This window comes from Rhipicephalus sanguineus, chromosome 1 (assembly GCF_013339695.2).
Source record: "Rhipicephalus sanguineus isolate Rsan-2018 chromosome 1, BIME_Rsan_1.4, whole genome shotgun sequence".
NCBI lineage: Eukaryota > Metazoa > Arthropoda > Arachnida > Ixodida > Ixodidae > Rhipicephalus > Rhipicephalus sanguineus.
In genome coordinates this window covers 50488890-50507285 of record NC_051176.1, presented here as the reverse complement: position 1 = coordinate 50507285, position 18396 = coordinate 50488890, and the positions used below count along the sequence as shown (strand labels likewise).

At 47.3% G+C, this 18396-nt stretch overlaps 1 protein-coding gene across 6 annotated transcripts in view; it reads left to right on the top strand.

Annotated features, from left to right (window-relative positions):
- The window catches only part of LOC119391221 (ankyrin repeat and KH domain-containing protein 1), a 204064-nt gene extending 196715 nt beyond the window's left edge, over positions 1 to 7349 (top strand). For all 6 annotated transcript variants that reach the window (XM_049414348.1, XM_037658948.2, XM_049414346.1 and 3 more), the window contains one exon: positions 7006 to 7349. In XM_049414348.1, coding sequence (XP_049270305.1) covers positions 7006 to 7038 — 33 coding nt within the window. In that variant the 3' untranslated portion in view covers positions 7039 to 7349. The remainder of the gene's footprint in view (positions 1 to 7005) is intronic.
- The last annotated feature ends 11047 nt before the right edge of the window (positions 7350 to 18396 follow it).

Genomic DNA, 18396 nt, shown 5'->3' with positions numbered 1-18396 from the left:
TCAGCAAAATGGCACAGCAAAGAGAACATCGCCATTACACCTATGGTGTCTGTCGGTGCTGCCACAGGCCGAGAGATCTACATCAGAAGGGCACATATACTATCAGAACCATGTGTGTCATTCAGTGAACAGCTGTGATTTTTTTCTTTCCATGCGTACTCCCCCCGCAAGGTTGAAAACTTGCAAAAAATATTTTTAAATGGTGTTGGCTCGTGCTTTTGCCTTGTATTTTGTTTGTTTGTTTTTGTCTCGTCCCTTAAAGTTTGGTTGGTGTTTTGATGCAGTTGAACCCCTTCATACGTTGTTGAACCCGTTTAAACAAGGCACACTGATGTAAGAGTCACCAGTGTGCCTATGTCAAAATAGGGGTTGATTAGAAAATGAGGACCCTGCTTATAAGAGACACCTCATATAAGGATCAACAACTTCTCCCCGGTGCATGTCTCTTATTAAGGGGTTCAACTGTAACACTTTTGAGACAGGAATAAGCGGAAAATAGGTGTGAAGTGCACTTTGCAGAAATGGTCAGCTATAAGAGTTTTGCACTAAGACTGCTGTTGTGCACAACACAGAAAGAGAAAATTTAGTCCTGCAAAAGCTTTGTATTCTTTAACGTTCTTTGGTGCACACAGAAAGGGAACATTCGCAGCATGAAAAGCACTGAACATGATGTTTTTCAACATCATTTCGTTAACTGCATGCTCGCCTGGTTCGTTCTGAACTGCTTTGTTTTCTTTGCTAGTCTTGCTTTTCTAGATGTAAAGGGCAGCTTACTGCTTTTTCGTTGTAGCGTACATAGTACTTCAAATCGTTTACATCTTATCTGAACACACAAGATATGCACACATGGCTGTTTGCTCTGTGTACTTCTGTTTTGGCTTTTCGGGTTTTTTGTTATTCTGTCCAGGTTTCCCTTTCACGTGCAAAGTGAGCACGCATGCTTTCGTCATTAAGCCATTAATAAAAGAATAGTAATACACAAATGAAAGATGAGATAACATCTTCATTTTAGCACTAAAAAGGCAAACATGAGAGACAACAGGACAAGCGCTTGTCGTGTTGTCTCTCATGTGTTTGTCTTTTTAGCACTGAAATGAAGATGTCGTCAAGTATTGAACGACTAGCCCAGCAACAAGTTCTTGTTAAGAAAGACCAGACAGAGCTAGAATGCCGGAGAGATGTGTGGAGTCTTCCTCCAAATAGCAACAAAGGTTCGTACTGTGGCTCACATGAGCAGATAAAAACAGCTGGGTTCGTGGCTGGTCCAGACTGGTAGTCAACGAGGAAGGCGTACAAGCGGTCTGGAAGAAAGCAAGCGCCTCCAGACCGGCCGTGCGCATGCCGCTTTGGCCCTCTGCCACTAGGGCTGCACATGTGCAGCTGGATGTTACAAAAGGTGGATTAAAAATGCCTATTAAAATGTGATGTGCGTACGGTCTGCTTTACATGAAGATAGTTCGGAAAGGCTGGTCCTCGGGCATGCACGGACTCCTTTATGCTTACACACTAGTGATCTTTCAAATCGTAATTCTTTGACAGTCCTAGAGTTGTCTTTACAGACGAACTCTACGTTGAGGTGGAAATGCTTTGTTTCAACTTAAGTTACTTTGAAAAGACTAATTCACAAAAACTTAATTGGCTTTTTTATTGTCAACTTGAGGGCAGTTGTTTATATGGGGAAGTTATTGGGTGTCATCCGTAATTTGAGATATTATATATTGAATTTCGATGGCGATAATTTAACTGGGCAAACCACAGGAAAAGTGGCCGCTCTGTTATGTCAGACCGAAACTTTCCATTAAGAAGTTACGAACTGTGAATGAGTGCATGTCACAGTAGTGTCTTGTCACCAGCGAATTGGATTTTTGATGCTGTGTGCAACAGAACTGCAATTGCCGCCTCTTCTTTCACGGGAGCAGCAGCCGCTGCAGTGCTTCTTCTTGCAGACATTGTAAGAAGCGAAAGAGTGCTTTGCGCCTTTATTTAAGAAAGAAAAAAATAGGCACCATATAGCGGGTGGAAGCAGCTCACTTACATATTTCAGACAACTTCCCATTTTTCCTGGCTAGATTCTGCTGCAACGTACCTTCCTTCAAATTTCGTCAGTTTCTTGTCTCTGGAAGTTCCGGTCTGACGTAACATAGCGACCATCTTTTCTGTGCATCCAGTTTGCCCTGTTTCAATATCCCCGTTAAAATCCAATGCCCAATTTCTTGAATTACATGAAATTTTTTGCTTCTAAAAGATGGGTATGCCATAAATTGTTATGGCCTGCAACTTTTGCATATGAAGAACTGCCCTGAGGATAAGGATGATGAAGTTAATTAACAAGTTTTCGTTTATAATTCTTTTCAAAGTAACTTCAGCTGCAGCAAGGTATTTCCATGTCAACGTATGCAGGTTGTCCCACGTACTGTATTTACACGATTGAAGGTAGATCCCCCCCCCCCAGACCGCACAGCAAAATTTTTTTTAATTAAAAAACTGGCTTCAACTATGGAGTCGAGATGGGTGCTGACTCCATAGTTGGACTGTCACGCACTTCTCTGTCCTGTCCTTGTAAAAAGTTACACTGGAATATTTCAAGAGTGTATCATTAACTAGCCCCGAAACGTGTTTGTAAGGTCAAGACAAACAAAGCGGGGGGGGGGGGGGGGGGGGGGATTGCAGTGTGCAAAGGCGGCTTCATGGCAGAGATTCACAGCTATGCAGGGAAGCTGGCTTCGCAGCAATATGTGGGGATCATTTTTTAGAAAATTTTCCGCGAATTGATGCTGAGGGTGCAGGTGATACGATATGTTACAGGTACAGCTGGCATGCAAACATGATGTAACCGTGCTACAACGTCCCTGATTTCTCTTTTTTCCTGCCGTAACTGGCAGTACTAGTTTCGGTTTCAATTCGCCTCTTTCATTTTCCTGTGCTGCCCTCTGCCGTTTTGGTAGGGGTTCGGTAGGGGCGTGGGCAACTGGTATTGCCAGAAACAAAGCCTCCAAGATGATGAGACGTGTCGTAACTTTTCCACTACGGGAGAGCGCATGCGTGGGGACGCTGTGAAAAAGGTGGATTGTAAGTCGAACCCGCAGCTTCGGATTTCAAATTTAGATAAAATGAGTTGACCTACAATCATGTAAGTACGGTAACTGGATCCAAGACATTAAAGGGACACTAAAGGCAAATATTAAGCCGACGTTGATTATTGAATTAGCTGTCCAGAAACCTCGTAGTGCTACTTTTGTGCCAAGGAAGTGCTTCTTTTGAAATAAAATCGCGTTTTAGTGGTCCGCATCCCGTTAGCGCACTTCAGCTCACACGCCTGAAAGCGGTTTTTCTTACGTCACTGTTGCTGTGCCCAACGTTGCCCGCCTTTACTGCGCGGCGGCGTGCACCATTCGGGCATCCGGCAACACCACATGCATGCGGCATTTTGTCGAACTTTCTGTCAGAGCAACTTTCACGAGCGCGCAAAACACACGCTGCAGTATGCGATACCGAAACTACCGCTGAGACGCGACCGTGTGGGCGAAGCAGGGTGCCGGGCGAAGCGCAGTGGGCGAAAACAAAATCTTTGAACCACACGCGCCGTTCCCCGTGGCAACGCCAAAGAGGTTCTTTTTTCCATAAATCAAACAGAAACGAAGAAGCAGCATTTTATTACGTCTCTTGATGCACGGAAGGTTCTTTTTTTGTTGCAGCTAGTTTGATTACGAGTGATTGTGTCGGACTCTCTCCGTCATCGGGATCATTTCCAAAATGTCCCGCTCGTGGCGCTCATCGTGTGATACATTTAGCTTAATTTCTCGGTAATGTATAATAATATTGCCGTTTTAGACGTCATACATTGAGTTTTCACTCTGACATAAATTGTTATTTGCCTTTAGTGTCCCTTTAAAAATGAAATGTGCTTCGGAAGCCAATTCAACTAAACATGTATTATTCACACTAGCTTACAGATAGATACTCGGGCTATAACTAGCATTAATTATGCTTGCTTACCCAACTTTTTAATTATTGGCTGAAGACGCAAATATTGTACGCGGAGCTGTAGGGCACCTTCAGAAACCACCAGTTGAATTGTTTCCTGTACAATAGTCCTTTTTTTTCCATATTGCAAAGAAAGCCCTCGAAATATGGAAAAAGCGGCATGGTGGAGCGCTCAACGCACATTTATCGTGCTGCTCTCAAGCATGCAACCGGTGAATAAGGCCTCCTTCGCCACCTGCTGTTACCTCCACGTTGTCTCTTAGTCTTGGATGCCTCATCTCCTCAGTGGCACTCGGCCAGCAGCATGCGTTTGTGATGTCATCCAACGCAAGTAGGAGGCCCAGATGCCGGCCACCATTAAAACACTCTGCTGCTCTCTGGGACCACAGTGTTCTGTGGTAACACTGTAGGCAACTTCATTCACCAATTGCACGCTTGAGAGCTGCACGAGTGCAGTGCACAAGCGTTTCATCTCATGGCTTTGGAACGTGAAATAAAGGACTACTTGAGACGTTTTGTACAAGAAACAATTCTGAAGCCTGGTTTACATGTTTACATGTGCTGCAAGCCGTTAGTACACAAGCAAGTGTTCCATGTGCAGTGTTGCTCTGCAATGTAGCAACTATGCAGCATGCAGCTGAACACGAGTCGTTGTAGTAGTCGTTTGTGTAATTGCAATGGGCAATGGTAATCAAACTTGCATTAACAAGCCGCATTTATAAGCTGACAACTGTTATTTTATGCGCTCATCATGTTGCAGCAACTCATTTTGAGCACTTGCAGTCTTCTCTTTCTCCAAAAGACAGCCAAAATGATGATGTCTTGATGCCTTGATGTCTTGATGCAGGCTTGTAGCAGATTATACAGTTTTGCAGGTTTCAGCAATCATATCACTATGTTGCTTCTTAACCTCAATGTTGCAACTGGAGACATGATGGAAATGCTGAAGAGTTGCCAAACATAAGACATGAATGCAAAAATTGCCTGCCTCCATGCATGCTGCAGCGGACTAGGGATGCCTTTGTAACCAATGAGTTCCATAAATGCATGTACATGTGCAAGGCAGCCAGGACGTATTTTCAGCCACACAGAGCATAGCCTTCGAGATTCGCAGTCGCTGTCACTGATTATAATCAGAGGATGATGATGGCTAGCAAGTCTCATCATCTGTCGCTTATTGGGTGACTGCCAGTGTGAGGGCGGGCACGGTGGCATGTAGTTCAAAATGATTTATGTTGGATCCGATCTGCGTGCTCACTAATGAGCTCCTTAATACATCAAGTTCTATTGGAGTTCAGCTGGACCGTGCCACATAGCTTGAATTGGAATTATGAGATGTGACTTTGCGAGCTTTTACTGTGCTGTTGCGTTAAGTTCAAAAGAAAGGCAGTGCTGGCGGCGGGCAAATATTGTGAACGTGACTGCATTAAATCAGCAAGAGGCACATCAACAGGAAGCACAGTGCTTTGGCATGTTCAAGGCACACCTCAGGAACTGTGCCCCGCATTTGTGAAGCTAAACATGTTGCAGCACAACCTTGTATACCCTTGAAATTTTGCCTTTAAAGGGGTACTGACACGAACATTTTCAATTGTCATTTTTTTTTTCGTCAAATGAAAGGTCAAGCCCTCACGGGCCTAGAAAAGGTAGTGCTAAGCGCGAGTGCGCCCTGTAAAAGTAATTACAGTATGTTTTTAAAAGCAGTTTCGGTTCCTACTGTACCCTGACGTCACAACACGGTATGAGCATCTCATCACGTGCTCGCACAATATATAGTGACGTTTCCACGGCCGCTCCGCACCGTGGCTCCTTTGGTGACGCACAAGCGGCCATTTTGGAAATTTTGATGACGCACAAGCGGCCATCTTCGAAGTTTTGGTACCTAACATCATCACAACTAGCCAGACTGCTGCGTGAAGTCACCAGAATTTGCACTGTAGCCTGACGTCAAGCTAGTGTCGATGTCAGTAGGTACGCCATGGAAAAATTTACTTTAATATCAAATTAAAATATCTTATCAGCATTTGCTGAGCTTCACACTTGCTCAGAGCCGTCTCTGCAGACAGGAGATTTGTATGGCAGAGTAAACTCGCCTTCGAAAAAAGGTGTCAGTACCCCTTTAAACCTTCCTTCGTGTCGTCTGCTGTCGATTCCTCGCATGGTTTGCACATGTATGTGTATATGTCACATGCAACATGGCCAATAATTTGGGGAACCAAGTAAGCAGTTCGAGGTAATAAATAAAATTCTTTCAAGAAACCTGCACATCTCTCTAGCCTGTTTTGCATAAATGACAGAAGTGTGCAGGAGCGCGTACCGAGCAAATTTCATTGCGACACATTGACCTTGGAAAATTGCCGGAGTTGACCTTTGAGTGAAATTTCATTGTACCTTTTTCTAAGGTTGGTGGAATGGAGAGCAATGTAATGGGGGCAATACTAACCAAAGATGGCAGCCTGGCCACAGCCATATTGTTACAAAACTATGGTAACTGGCATAAGCCGATCTGTGGTCTTCCGGGCGGCCATGTAAAATTTTCTGATAACAGGTGATACAAGCGATTGCAGCAGATTTCACTCTGCAACAGTGATAGGTGTCACTTGAATTTTGTGTGCCTTGTTGCGCCGTTCATAACTGGAATGCTTGGGTTTTTGTTATTAGCAATGCACTTGGGAACAACATGGGGCGAGATTATGTTGCTAAACTTCACTGAAACTGGTGGATCTTCATATGATTGATGGCACCTGTTGGCTTCGTTTGTGATAAGTGATAGTTGTAGACACCTAACCCCCCCCCCCTCCCCCCCCCCCAAAAAAATGTTGACAAGCACTCATTCAGAGTGCCCAAAAGACTGATGTGGCCCCTTTTCAAGTATGGTCTCCCAGGAAATGACTGTCACTTCCAGAAAAATACTCATCTGTACGTTGAATTAGCAGGTCCAATTATTCCAGTGATGTCTTACTGGATTGCTATGTTTGAGAGTATTGCATTTACTCTGCTCATGATGGCACTTCCTTGCAGCCTTGGCAGAGCTGGACGCACCACCAGACGTGATTTGGTCCCGCGGTCCCTTCCACAAGTAGCCGTTGCCATCCCGACCAACTTTCGGGTGGCTCAGCAAGCCCCCCAAACAAGGGGGAGGGGAGCAGAAGGAACCCGTTTATATATATTATAAATATATATATACACACACAGACAGACACACAAGCGTGCCAGACACACATTGAACGCACACACAGGAGACAACACTAGCGAGAGATTAGAAAGCCACCGGACAAGCGGCCGGTTTTGGAGGAGCAAACCTTGGGAGGGCATGCTGCAGCGCTGTTATAAATAATAAAAAAATAAAAGCAGGTTCAAAAAACCTTGTGTAATTTTGTGTGTTTACCGAGTGCAGTGGTGAAGTCTGTACACTTCACACTTGCACGCGGCTGTCGTAGCGGCTGCTGTAGAGGTCCACGCCAGCTTGGGACACCTGGTTGGGCTGTCTGAAGCTTCACGAGAGACTACCGAACCAGCTGTGTTTAAAAACTAGCCATATGCAAGCCTTCAACAAATTGTGCCGGCATTACCAGACTTCCCCCCCAAAACAGCAGCATTATCCCTGTAAATTCTTGGACGAGTTCTCATCATAAAATGTGATCCTGTGACTTGACAAGATTGAGATTGTGATGCATATTTTGTAATGAGGGTGCAGCCTGAAAACTTCAGTGCCTGGTTGCATACGTGGCAATCAAAATATGGGATGACTGGTTGCTTGCATGAATCAAGTAACAGTGATAGCAGAGTGAGGAACAAGTTTTAAGGGCCACTGAAGGGAAAAACGATTTCACTTGCATAACTAAATTATTATTCCACCGGACCGAAAATGCCACTATCACCATGAGAAGCTGGAACAGGTGCAAAAGGAAAATGCTGGCTGCAGCACTGCTTTTCAGTTTCTACAGCAACTTGTGACGTCATAGATTTTGGCAGCATCTGTTTGGTCTTGAGTTGTGTTGAAAGGGAGCCGCAGACATAAGATGGCAGGTTTAGATTTGAAATGTTGCCAAGATGCAACAAAATTTTGTGGTGTTACGATGCACTTGCATCACAGTTTCAGCACAAAATTAAACTGGAATTTTGTCATTTTCTTTAGTAGTAAACCTATGACTGCGAAATTGAGGACAATGGCATTCTCAAAGACTTATGAATCACTTTTTGCTGGCGTTTCACATTAGTGTCCTTTCAGTGCATGTTTACATAATTTTTCATATCCTTTTTGGAACGGACGTGCAATATCCACAAGTTTTTGCTTGTCAATGCATCTCGGCTGAATTGACAAGGTAAGGACCTCAGTTGAAAAGCAGGTATCAGTGTGAAGAGGGCTCTCACCCCTGCCATCTGAGCTTTGAAAATGCATCTCTCACCGTAGCTGCCAATGGGAGCTTTTCAAGACTGCCCGAGTAAAGCTCATGAAAAATAACTTTAAAAAAAAGTTATTTTTTTGGGTACTAACACCAATTTTCGAAACTGACTTTAATCTGTCATACAAATCTCTTGTATGCAGAGATGGTTCTGGGCAAGTGTGAAGATTGGGAAATGCTGATATTTTGACATTAGTGTCAATTTTCACTTGGCACACCTACTCTCATCGACACTTGCGTGACGTCGGGCTACAGTGAGTTCATGCACCAGTATGGCTGGTGGTGACGTCAGGCCCGTAGCCAGGTATTTTTTTCGGAAAGGGGGGGGGGGGGGGCACTTGCTGAAAACCTTGACTATTTGAGAAAAACACCTATTTTCATTATTTATTTTTGGTAAAAGCGTACTTCACCAGTTTGGCGGTGGAGGGGCTAGCCACTCCCCCCCCCCCCCCCCCCCCCCCTGGCTACGGGCCTGACGTCAGTGTGAAGTGCTCCCAACTGTAAGTAAGACACTCGCCTTACTTCAAAACTATATTAAAGTCTAAGCTAGGCTACGTTCGCTACTAGTATGTGGTCGGAACCAGATAATTCAGGGATGCAACAATTGCGCCAATTTGATACAATTCCTTATTTTTGCGCCAAGCTGAGCCAAAACCGTGACATTGGTTAAAATTGCGCCAAAATGCCCGACCAGCTTAAAAAATTTTCTGTTGCGCAAATTTGAGCAAGACATGGAGGCCGCGTTGGTCATCTGCGGCGTGGGCATCGTCATCCAATACAGACGCGCAGACCCTAACCCCTCGCGAAAGAAAAGAAGTCAGTTTCACCGCAAGGACGAAGTAATGAATGCGATAGCAACAAATTGTAATGTTATACGAAGTGAGGCTGGCAGCAAACTCTTTTGTATCCGATCTCGCGTAACTCTACAAAACGTTGGTGTAAGAGAATACGGCCGCTCCAGGGAAAGATGCTCTTTCTGCACAGTGTCTTCGCACTGAGAGCGCAGCACGTAGCAGGATATACGAGCCGCCCGCTGATAGACGTCAGACTCTGCCCAGGCGGCGCTGCGAAAAACACCGCCACCAGCGCCCTCATCGTAGCCCTGGCACTAACTGGGTAGTGCAAAGAGAGCCGCCCGCAAGCGAATGTGCATAGGCCGCATATAACCCTCCTCTTTCGTTGGTGTCGAGGCGTGGTTTCCTCAAATCAAGGACCTGGAAAGCTTCTTCCGCCAATCCACGCTTCAGAAACAAAGGAAGCTGATCAAAGCGAACTGCGAGTACAATGCAAAATAAGTTTTAGTTATTCCCGCGCGCTGCAACTCGCAAGTACAAGCGAGCATCACACGACACCGAGTTCGAGGCAAGCCCTCCGACATCCGTTCTCTAGAGCCTAAATGCGTTAAAATCGGGTATATACGTATGGCACAGCGATAAAGTACCTACGTACACGATCAATTTACTTATGGCGAATTCCACTGGTCGAGCCGGAGCAAGTTTTGCTCCGCGTTCGAGAATCTGCGTTCCACTGGTCGATTCGGAGCAAGTTCGCGTTTTCCACTGGCAGATTCGGAGCAACCCACTCGGCGACGGAGCGTTCCGAGTTGCTCCGTCTTGCAGAGGTGGATTTCGCCGGAACTCCGGCAACGCGGTGACGTCATTTTCGGTACAGTCGTGTTTAAAACGGGGTCTGGTCACCCTGTGCACTTGTTTACATTCCTAAAATGGCGTTGTTTGACTCTGCTGGGCGAGCTTCTGGTTTGCTTCTAGCTCTGAGCGGCAGCGAGAGAACGAGTTCTGACGGTAGTAGCACCAGCGATGACGACGAACCGTACGTGCTCTACGAAATTATGTTCAGAGAAACGTTCCCTGACCCGCTGTGCGCACGCCCGAAGATCATCGGCTACATCGAAGATATTTCCATGTGCTCGTCCATATTTGTCAGCGCAACACAAGAAAATGGCACGCCTGCTTTTCGCCACTGCGGGGTCGAAATGTGCGCTTTGCAGCGGCAACCCATGGAAACGCACAGAGCGGAAGCAGAAATAGTTCCCGGAGCCAATTTACGTGACCTATGCATAAACAACTTCCGGAGTGACCTCACGCGGAGCATTCACGTGTTCCACTGGCAGATTTGGCTTGGTACAATCCGAGTGCTCGCTCCAGGATTTCGGCGGCCGCTCCGGATCTCCCAGTGGAATTCGCCATATGCATCTTACGATCAGTGGTACAAAACTCGGTTCATCAGGGGCGAACTCCGGCGATTTTCGCCTTTTCAGTTGCATTCTCCCTTAATTCATCTCTCGCTTCCTGTGCATTGGAGTGTTTTATTACGCATCCTCAAATGGTCTCTTGATGGTCGTCTTCCGTTTGTATGTACTGCAAATGGGGATACGTGCGTGTCCACTTTCGCGGGGTACAACCAAAGGCAAAACCGTGGCCTCCGAGATAGCTACGGCAACCGCGGAGGACACGGGCGAAACAAACCTGAAGGGGGTCACGACCAACATTCTGCGATTTCCTTGTATGACGCACGTGGTGTTAGTTAGAACCAGAACTCTGAGCCTTCAAAACGTACGTAGTACGTCCGCGATGCTGTGTTGTGACGACCAACTCGTCGTGGTGTGCGTATCACGCGTCTCCAGTCTGCCTCTAGCTGCTCACTTCGTGTTACACGACAAGCACCGCGGTCAGAGCCTCTGCTGAGCTTCATAGTCAAGGTTACCACGGTTTTGCATCAGGGCTACGCAAAACAACAGCAGAACCACACATTCATGCCACCGGCTGTGGAGAACGCGGGTACTTCGCTTACCCAACACGCTCGCAACGGCCCGTATCCAGCGCTCTCGCCTTTCTTCTTCGTACGACAACTATGGAAATCGGTAAAACTGAACGTTGTTATTCCCTCTTTTACGTCCGTGGCAATTCACAACGCAACAGTGCGTCTTTTGCGGAGTTTCTTCGTAGCGTGCGGAGGGCTCTCGTCTGCTGCTGTTTTCGCTGCCGTTCAGGCGAGTGATCCAGCAAGCACTTCACGACGGCTCGGTGGCGCGTCCGACTAGCGGAGAACAATTCACAGCTCTCGTTCTAAGTGCTAAATGCGCAAACACACGCGATATTAAGCTCAATCGTTGTTTCGCACTCGCTAGTTGCACCTGGTCCCATAGCAAACTGTGCGAGAGAGTCGGTCTATGCACTACTCTATACTTCTCCGACAGGTGGCGCCACACATCTTGGAAACTCCAGAGTCTGACGTCTATGGCTGCCGAGATAGCGCGCGCGCCAGCGATCGCAACCGCGACCTTAGAATCAAAGTTCAAAGTTCTACTCGAGAGACAGCCCCCCGCCCCCCTCTCACGTCTTTTCATGCTCGTTCAAGACGGGCGGGGCGTTTCCTCTATACATAGCTTGCACTGACGTCACCGTGGCCGCCATCTTGGGGGACCAGCGGGTTCAGACCAAGTATTTAAACCTCCTTGGCTCAGACGCTCCGTGAGCTTTTGTTCGAACGCGCCGAGCAAGAAACGGTGACGGCTCTCCATCAGATTAGTGCCGGTGCACCCAAGCATCCTTCACACCAAAACCCCCGCGTTCCTTTGTGTTCCCCCTTGGCGCGGCTGGTGAACAAAAGGAAGCGGGGAGAGCACAAAAGAACGCGGGGACCGAACACCTGGGTGTCCTCCTCTGCACTGACACACTCTAATGAGATAAAAAAGTCACGGTGTCCGCCATGTTGGGGCTCCAGCGCAGAGCACCTGTCTGTGACGTCACGTGCAAGGCATCTTAGAGGGCGCGCGATATATTTGATCAGTTGAAGTGTCATGATGTACCGAATTATACAGGGTGTTTCAGCTAACTTACGCCAAGTATTTTTTTTAATTTTTCGCCCTTTAAAAATTAGCTGGACAACTCTTCTATTACAACTCTTCTATTAAATATTTTTGTTAGAGCTACTATTTTAAAGGTTAATTAAGCAATCTTTAATTACCCAGCTTATCGGGCTGTCAGTCTTCTTATCATTGATGAAATATTCCGATATTTCAGAACAAGTGCTACAATTTTTGTATTAAACACTTTTCACTAGAATTACTAATTAAACAGTTAATTAAGCAATCTTTCTAATTACTCAGCTCGGCGGTTTGGAAAAATATTCTGACGTGCTGCGTACGGCTCAGAACAAAACTGGGCTAATGCGACACGTGTAGCGCATATGTTGCTGAAACAATAATAACTGTTGGGGTTTAACCTCCCAAAACAAGATATAATTATGAGAGACGCCTTAGTGGAGGGCTTCGGAAATTTCGACCACCTGGCGTTCTTTAACGTGCACCTAAAGCTAAGTGCACGGGCCTCAAGCATTTTCGCCTCCATCGAAAATGCGGCCGGGATTCAATGGCGCGACCTACGGGTCAGTAGCCGAGCACCGTAACCGTTGTACCACCGTGGCGGGTTTGACCATAGAGAGGCGAGCGCACAAAGGACACACTAAGGCACAATGAAACACAAGGAAGTTCGACGCCTGGACGACGCACTTCTGCGGAAGCAGAGCCCTTCACTTCCTAATGGGCCAGTAAACAGGCTCCGACTTTTTTTTTACACCCCCCAAACAAGCCCGCTAGTTCGTGCACTACACCGCGGCGATCACATTTTGCGAATATTACAGCGCTGCGCAGACCTAAATTTTCCAGTGACTACGCCGACCCTCCATTTCGAAAAACAATTCCCGCGCCTCTTTCCTACGCTTGTCCAATCCTGACGCTCAAGTTTGCGCAACGCCGTCCGTCGCCCCAGCGGAGAGTGGGAGAATCTCCGGTGGCTCGGGTTCGGACGGGTCGCGCTTGCTTGGTTTTCCCATTGCGCGTGCGGCAAGCGGGGTTCTCTACGCTTTTATCTCGCGTTTTTCTGGCTTCGTCGCGTGGAAAGCAGGCACGCAGTCCTGCTGCATTGTGAACTGTTACAAAAGTTTAAAAATGACGAAGAGCCGAAAACTGCCCGTCAAGTTCTACCGTTTCCAATGCATGCAGTGCGAGGAGCAGAGGTGTCAAGAATGGATTATGGCAGTTCGCCGCAGCTAAGCGATGCTTTCGCGGTCTTGCCACCTTGAATCAATTTTTGTCGCTCATTTGAAAGGGAAGTGCACTTGTGAACCGAAGCTAAAACAAATAGACAGCCGCTGTACATTTCGAGATTGCGCGCTGGCTGTCCGAGTCAGCCATTTGTAATGTGACAGCAGCGGATCATGTTAGCTTAATAAACCAGTTTAAATACCGTACTGTCAGTACTGCGAGTGTTTTATTCAGCTGATGGCGGTACATTTCCCGTCGCGGTTCACTGTAAACAGAATTAAGCTGCATATGAATGTTTGCACTGAGCGTTTATGTTGGCATTGCATGCAACACGCTGTGATTGCTTAGCAGGCTGAGGTGTTGCGCTGCTAAGATCGAGGTCATGGGTTCGATTCCCGCATACGGCAGCTGCATACGGCATACGGCCTACGTTTTCTCGGACGGTTTTGATAACAGTGAAAGCGGCACCGTTTTAGTTCGCTCGTACAGGGTCGGGTATGCGTGACATATTACAGCAAAATGTTCAGTGCTCACGGTTATCTTTAATTATATTGCCGAAAACTTACTGCACGTGCAAATACGTTTCGCCAGAGTCCTTTTTAAAGAACACTAGTTCCACTCTGTCGCGCTTTAGGCCACGGGAAATGTACCGGTTCAGCAAGCACTTCAATGCAGCATGCGATGAGAGAAGGAGAGTGCGCTACCTTGAAAAATGGATAGACCTTACTGCGAAAGAAAGTGCCTTCGCCTTCTCGCCGTCTTTCCTTTAGTTGCTGCGAGTTGCGCAATACCCCCCCCCCCCCCAAAAAAAAAGTAGGTTCCTGGATACGCCCCTGCCAGATTCACACACGTAGTACCAAGTCAGTACGTATGAGACACTTTCAGAGCTGCGGGACAGTCGCCTACGATTTGCCAATGCGCCCCGTGAAAACAATGACGATGCCGCACCATCTCCCCCCCCCCCCCCCACTCCTATTAACAAATTGGCGCCGGAAAACACACACACAAAAGAACGCCTTCACTTGTACCATTTGTTGCGTCACTTCGGAAATGGGCACAACAAAGGGCGCAGCTTACACAGCACAAAACGAAAAGTTGTTGTCAGCAACAACGAGCTGTCGCGAATTATAACAAATCAGAAGTCCGCAAACTGACCCGAAGTGGGCCACTTCGACTGCGCCATGCTGCCACGTAAGACTTGCCATCTCGCAACGCGAAATCCAAAGATCAGCGAGCTTACGCAACCCGCAAAGCTTTTCAAAGCGTTCCGCACATGCACAGTTCCAAACCGCTATTTTATGTCGTATGAGGTAAAGATTTCTCTGTCCCATATAAAGAGAAATGTCTAATTAAAACAAAGAACTAGTTGATGGTTGTTTGGGAGTGGGTGTTTCAATTTCGCCATCTACGTTCCAAGATCTCCTTATACCTCGTTGTTAAGTTTCTGCGCGACGGCGAAATAGTTGATCAAAAAGAAAGAGACCGATAAGAGGAAAGAATGTTATGCTCACCACCGGGGGCTCTCGTCGGACGCAGTGCCAGGACTCTCAATTTCACTCTGAGCGTCCAGCGATCTCTGGGCCACGACTCCGCCCCGGTATATCCCACTTCTTCTTCTTCTGTGGTTATTAAGGAAAGGAAAAAGGCACCTAATTTCTGTCTGCCTATAGGCGACACGGCGCAGTGCCTTGTAGGGGTGGAGGTAAGGAGGGAATAAAAGAATAGTAGGAAAATAGAGAGAAAAGTGATAGGAGCACATCCATCCAACGAAGAGAAAAGAGGACAGGAAAGATGGGGAAACGGTCACGGGAGTTCAGGGACGGGTCCGCGAAACACAGCTAGAGGCACGGTGCACAACATCGGCGAAGCGGCGAAGACCCCGTCGATGAGCGGCGCACGGCATAGCGGGCGAGGAGTCCGTCACGGGGCGCCGATCAGCGAGAGGTACGAGGAGTAATCCAGGACATCGCGGCCGGCACGTCCGTCTTGCTTGAAATCCAGCGAGCGAATGGTATATCCCACTCCTGGCCATCGTGCTCTTCGGCGCGTTGTCTAACTGTCCGAATGTCTGCTTGCGGTGTCCAGCCACGAACGTGCCTCTACCCTCCCCCCTCTCCTCTCTCTCTCTCACTGCCTATGGTCTCTTTCTACGGTACAACTACAGAGTCCAGACTGGCAAGCACCTCATTCGCGGGGCACCTGCATTTCAGCCTTCCTGCGAGCGTCAAAGGCCCCGTTTTAGTTTTTGAAAGTGAAAGAACATCTCTGTTTACTCTCACCTGCGGATACACGTGCTCAACGCCTTCGAAGAGCGGGGCGCTCTTCCGAGAAAGTATAGGGAAGTTTCTCGGAAGTATAGGGGCTTTAGGTAGAGCGGGGTGCTGACAGAAAAGGAATCTTCCTCGGGGGTGGGTGGGTGGGCGAGCGGCTGATTTTCCCGGAGCGAGCGACACCCCCCACCCCAGGTGAAGCCAGGTGGGGGAGGGCATTGCCCCTCCCCCTTTAGTTGACGCCCATGTCTGCAATAGTAATCGGGCACATTTCGCTAGAGATGCGCACACGCGATGTATATTTGGTTACATCACTCCTTTCAACAAAGTTAATTTATAAGCGCGTGATGAAACTAAGAAAATTATGGCGTTTGGAGGGACTCCTACTCGACCAATTAAGCAGATGGAGCTCCAGACACGCGAGGAAAAATAGGATCAACCAAGTGCACAGTAAAATGTTGCTGGATTTAAGTTTCTTGCATTACTATCCATTATCATATTTTTTTGTCTGCAGTAATAAATAGGTGTTGATAAGTTCTCCTCAAGTACTTTTCTAAATTACTTCCTGACGTAACGGATCTCAAATGATCTAATGATGCTAACGCAAAAATGCGAGCTATCATACATAAAGCTTTCGTATTCGCAAGTGGTAATAATATGAAGTTCCAAAAACCAACTTTCGAAGTGAACTACTGGTAGGACTAGAATGCTGCTTAAACAATGTGAAGTACTGCCAGAGAGCCCCTAAGACTGTACATCCTTTCCATAGCTGCATAGGTTTTCATTCACTCCCTTGGTCTGCCCTTTAACGACCCTTAATTACTTTTTGCGTAGCCTATTTTGCGTAGCCAACGGCAACCCTTGAACTCACCTTTCAACAAAGCCCCAGATGCTTTGAGAATCAATGAATGAGCTCGCAATTTCGACTTGTTAGATGTACTGCACACAATCTTTATGTAAATCTTCACTGCCGACCCGCAAGGGGCCTAAAGAGAACGTACTTAAATAAGTATGACCCAAAACATTAAAACCTGGGGTCTTGAGCCAGAACAACTTGATCATGAGGGATGGTGTCTCCGGATTAATTTTCAATAACATGGGCTTCTGGATGTGAAATACATAGCTGACGAAAGATTCCAAAAGCCTACAAGAAGCTGTCATGAAAAGCACTCATGCCACAATTGAGAAAATCGTGCAGGCAGCAATAGGGAATATTGCATCAAGTATGGCCAGCAATATTACCACGCTAGACGCCAAGGTAGATGGACTTGCAGTGCAGCTAAACAACTTCATAGCCTACGTGAAGAAAACTTACGTAAACAAATATCACTTCAACACCTCACTAAATGACATTCACCCTGACAGGAAGCCGTCGAGGGAGTGCATCTCGCTCAGTTTCCCATGGCTGTGAGCGCCGTCAGGGAACAGAACCAACCGAAGATGGCAGTTTCTAATCACAGGACAAGTGCGCTCTCGACTCTCCGCATATCACAGTGGAACTGTCGTTTCTACCGACCACGGCATGCTACCTTACAAGAATTTGTCAAACAATACCCACCCGACCTCATAGCACTGCAAGAAACCAATACGCAAAACAAGGGTACAGCGCCCACGTACAGACAAAACGCACGGCAATCCTGACCAAGAAGGCTCTCACGGCACAGGATTTGGAACCAGTCAACACAGCGAGGAAATCGCAGAAGAGCCTCTGTAGCGACGCGTTTACAGCCCTCCCAGTGATCACCTTTCAGAATTCGAACACCTTGCCGAACAATTACGAAACGTACCGACGGTCATCAAGTCGTTATAATGGGGACTTCAAGGCACCACATATGGCCTGGGGATACCAGACCACCACGAAGAAAGGAGCCCAACTATACAACACTGCTCAACAGCACAGACTCACTCTGTGGAACGACCCACTCCAAACCGCGAGGATAGGGAATAGTGCCTTCAGATACACAAACCCAGATCTCACCTTCACGCTAAACGGGCCCTCAGCAGAATGTAGCCGGCTCCCAGAATGTAGCCGGCTCGCAGCGACCACCGCATCCTTCAACTAACCGTGGCTTACACGCGCAAGCCCGCCAGGGTTGGAACGGCCCGGCTAACGGAGTGGAAGTTGTTCAGAGACGGGCTAAATGTCGAGTCCACCATCGAGGACATAGACGAATGGTTGAAGAAAGTCCTCGACAGGGCAGAATGCCACACCAAAAAAATGCAGCTGAATGAAGTAATGCCAGCCGTCGACACGCACCTCCTCCACCTCTGGGACGCCAGAAGAGCTTTCCTGAAGACATGAAAGAGACAAAAACTAAACAAGAAACTAAATAAGCGAATGAGTCTCCTCACCAAGCAAGCACAGACATATGCGGAAAGATTAGGAAGGCAGAACTGGCACGCGTTGGGTGACAAACTTCAGGGAACCTTGAGCACAAGGACGACGTGGCGCATCTTGCGCGCCCTCCTCGACAATGGTCCTACAAAATCTCAGCAGCGAGAACACCTTTGTAGCTTGTGCACAACCACGCCGGATCGGGAGAGAACCTCCTTCGAGAAATTCAGAAGAACCTGTGCGGCGACTCACCTGCGAACACAACACACGGCAAAATCTACGGTAGAAAGCCAAACCCTGAACTTGACGAACCATTTACGCAGCATGAGCTATTTG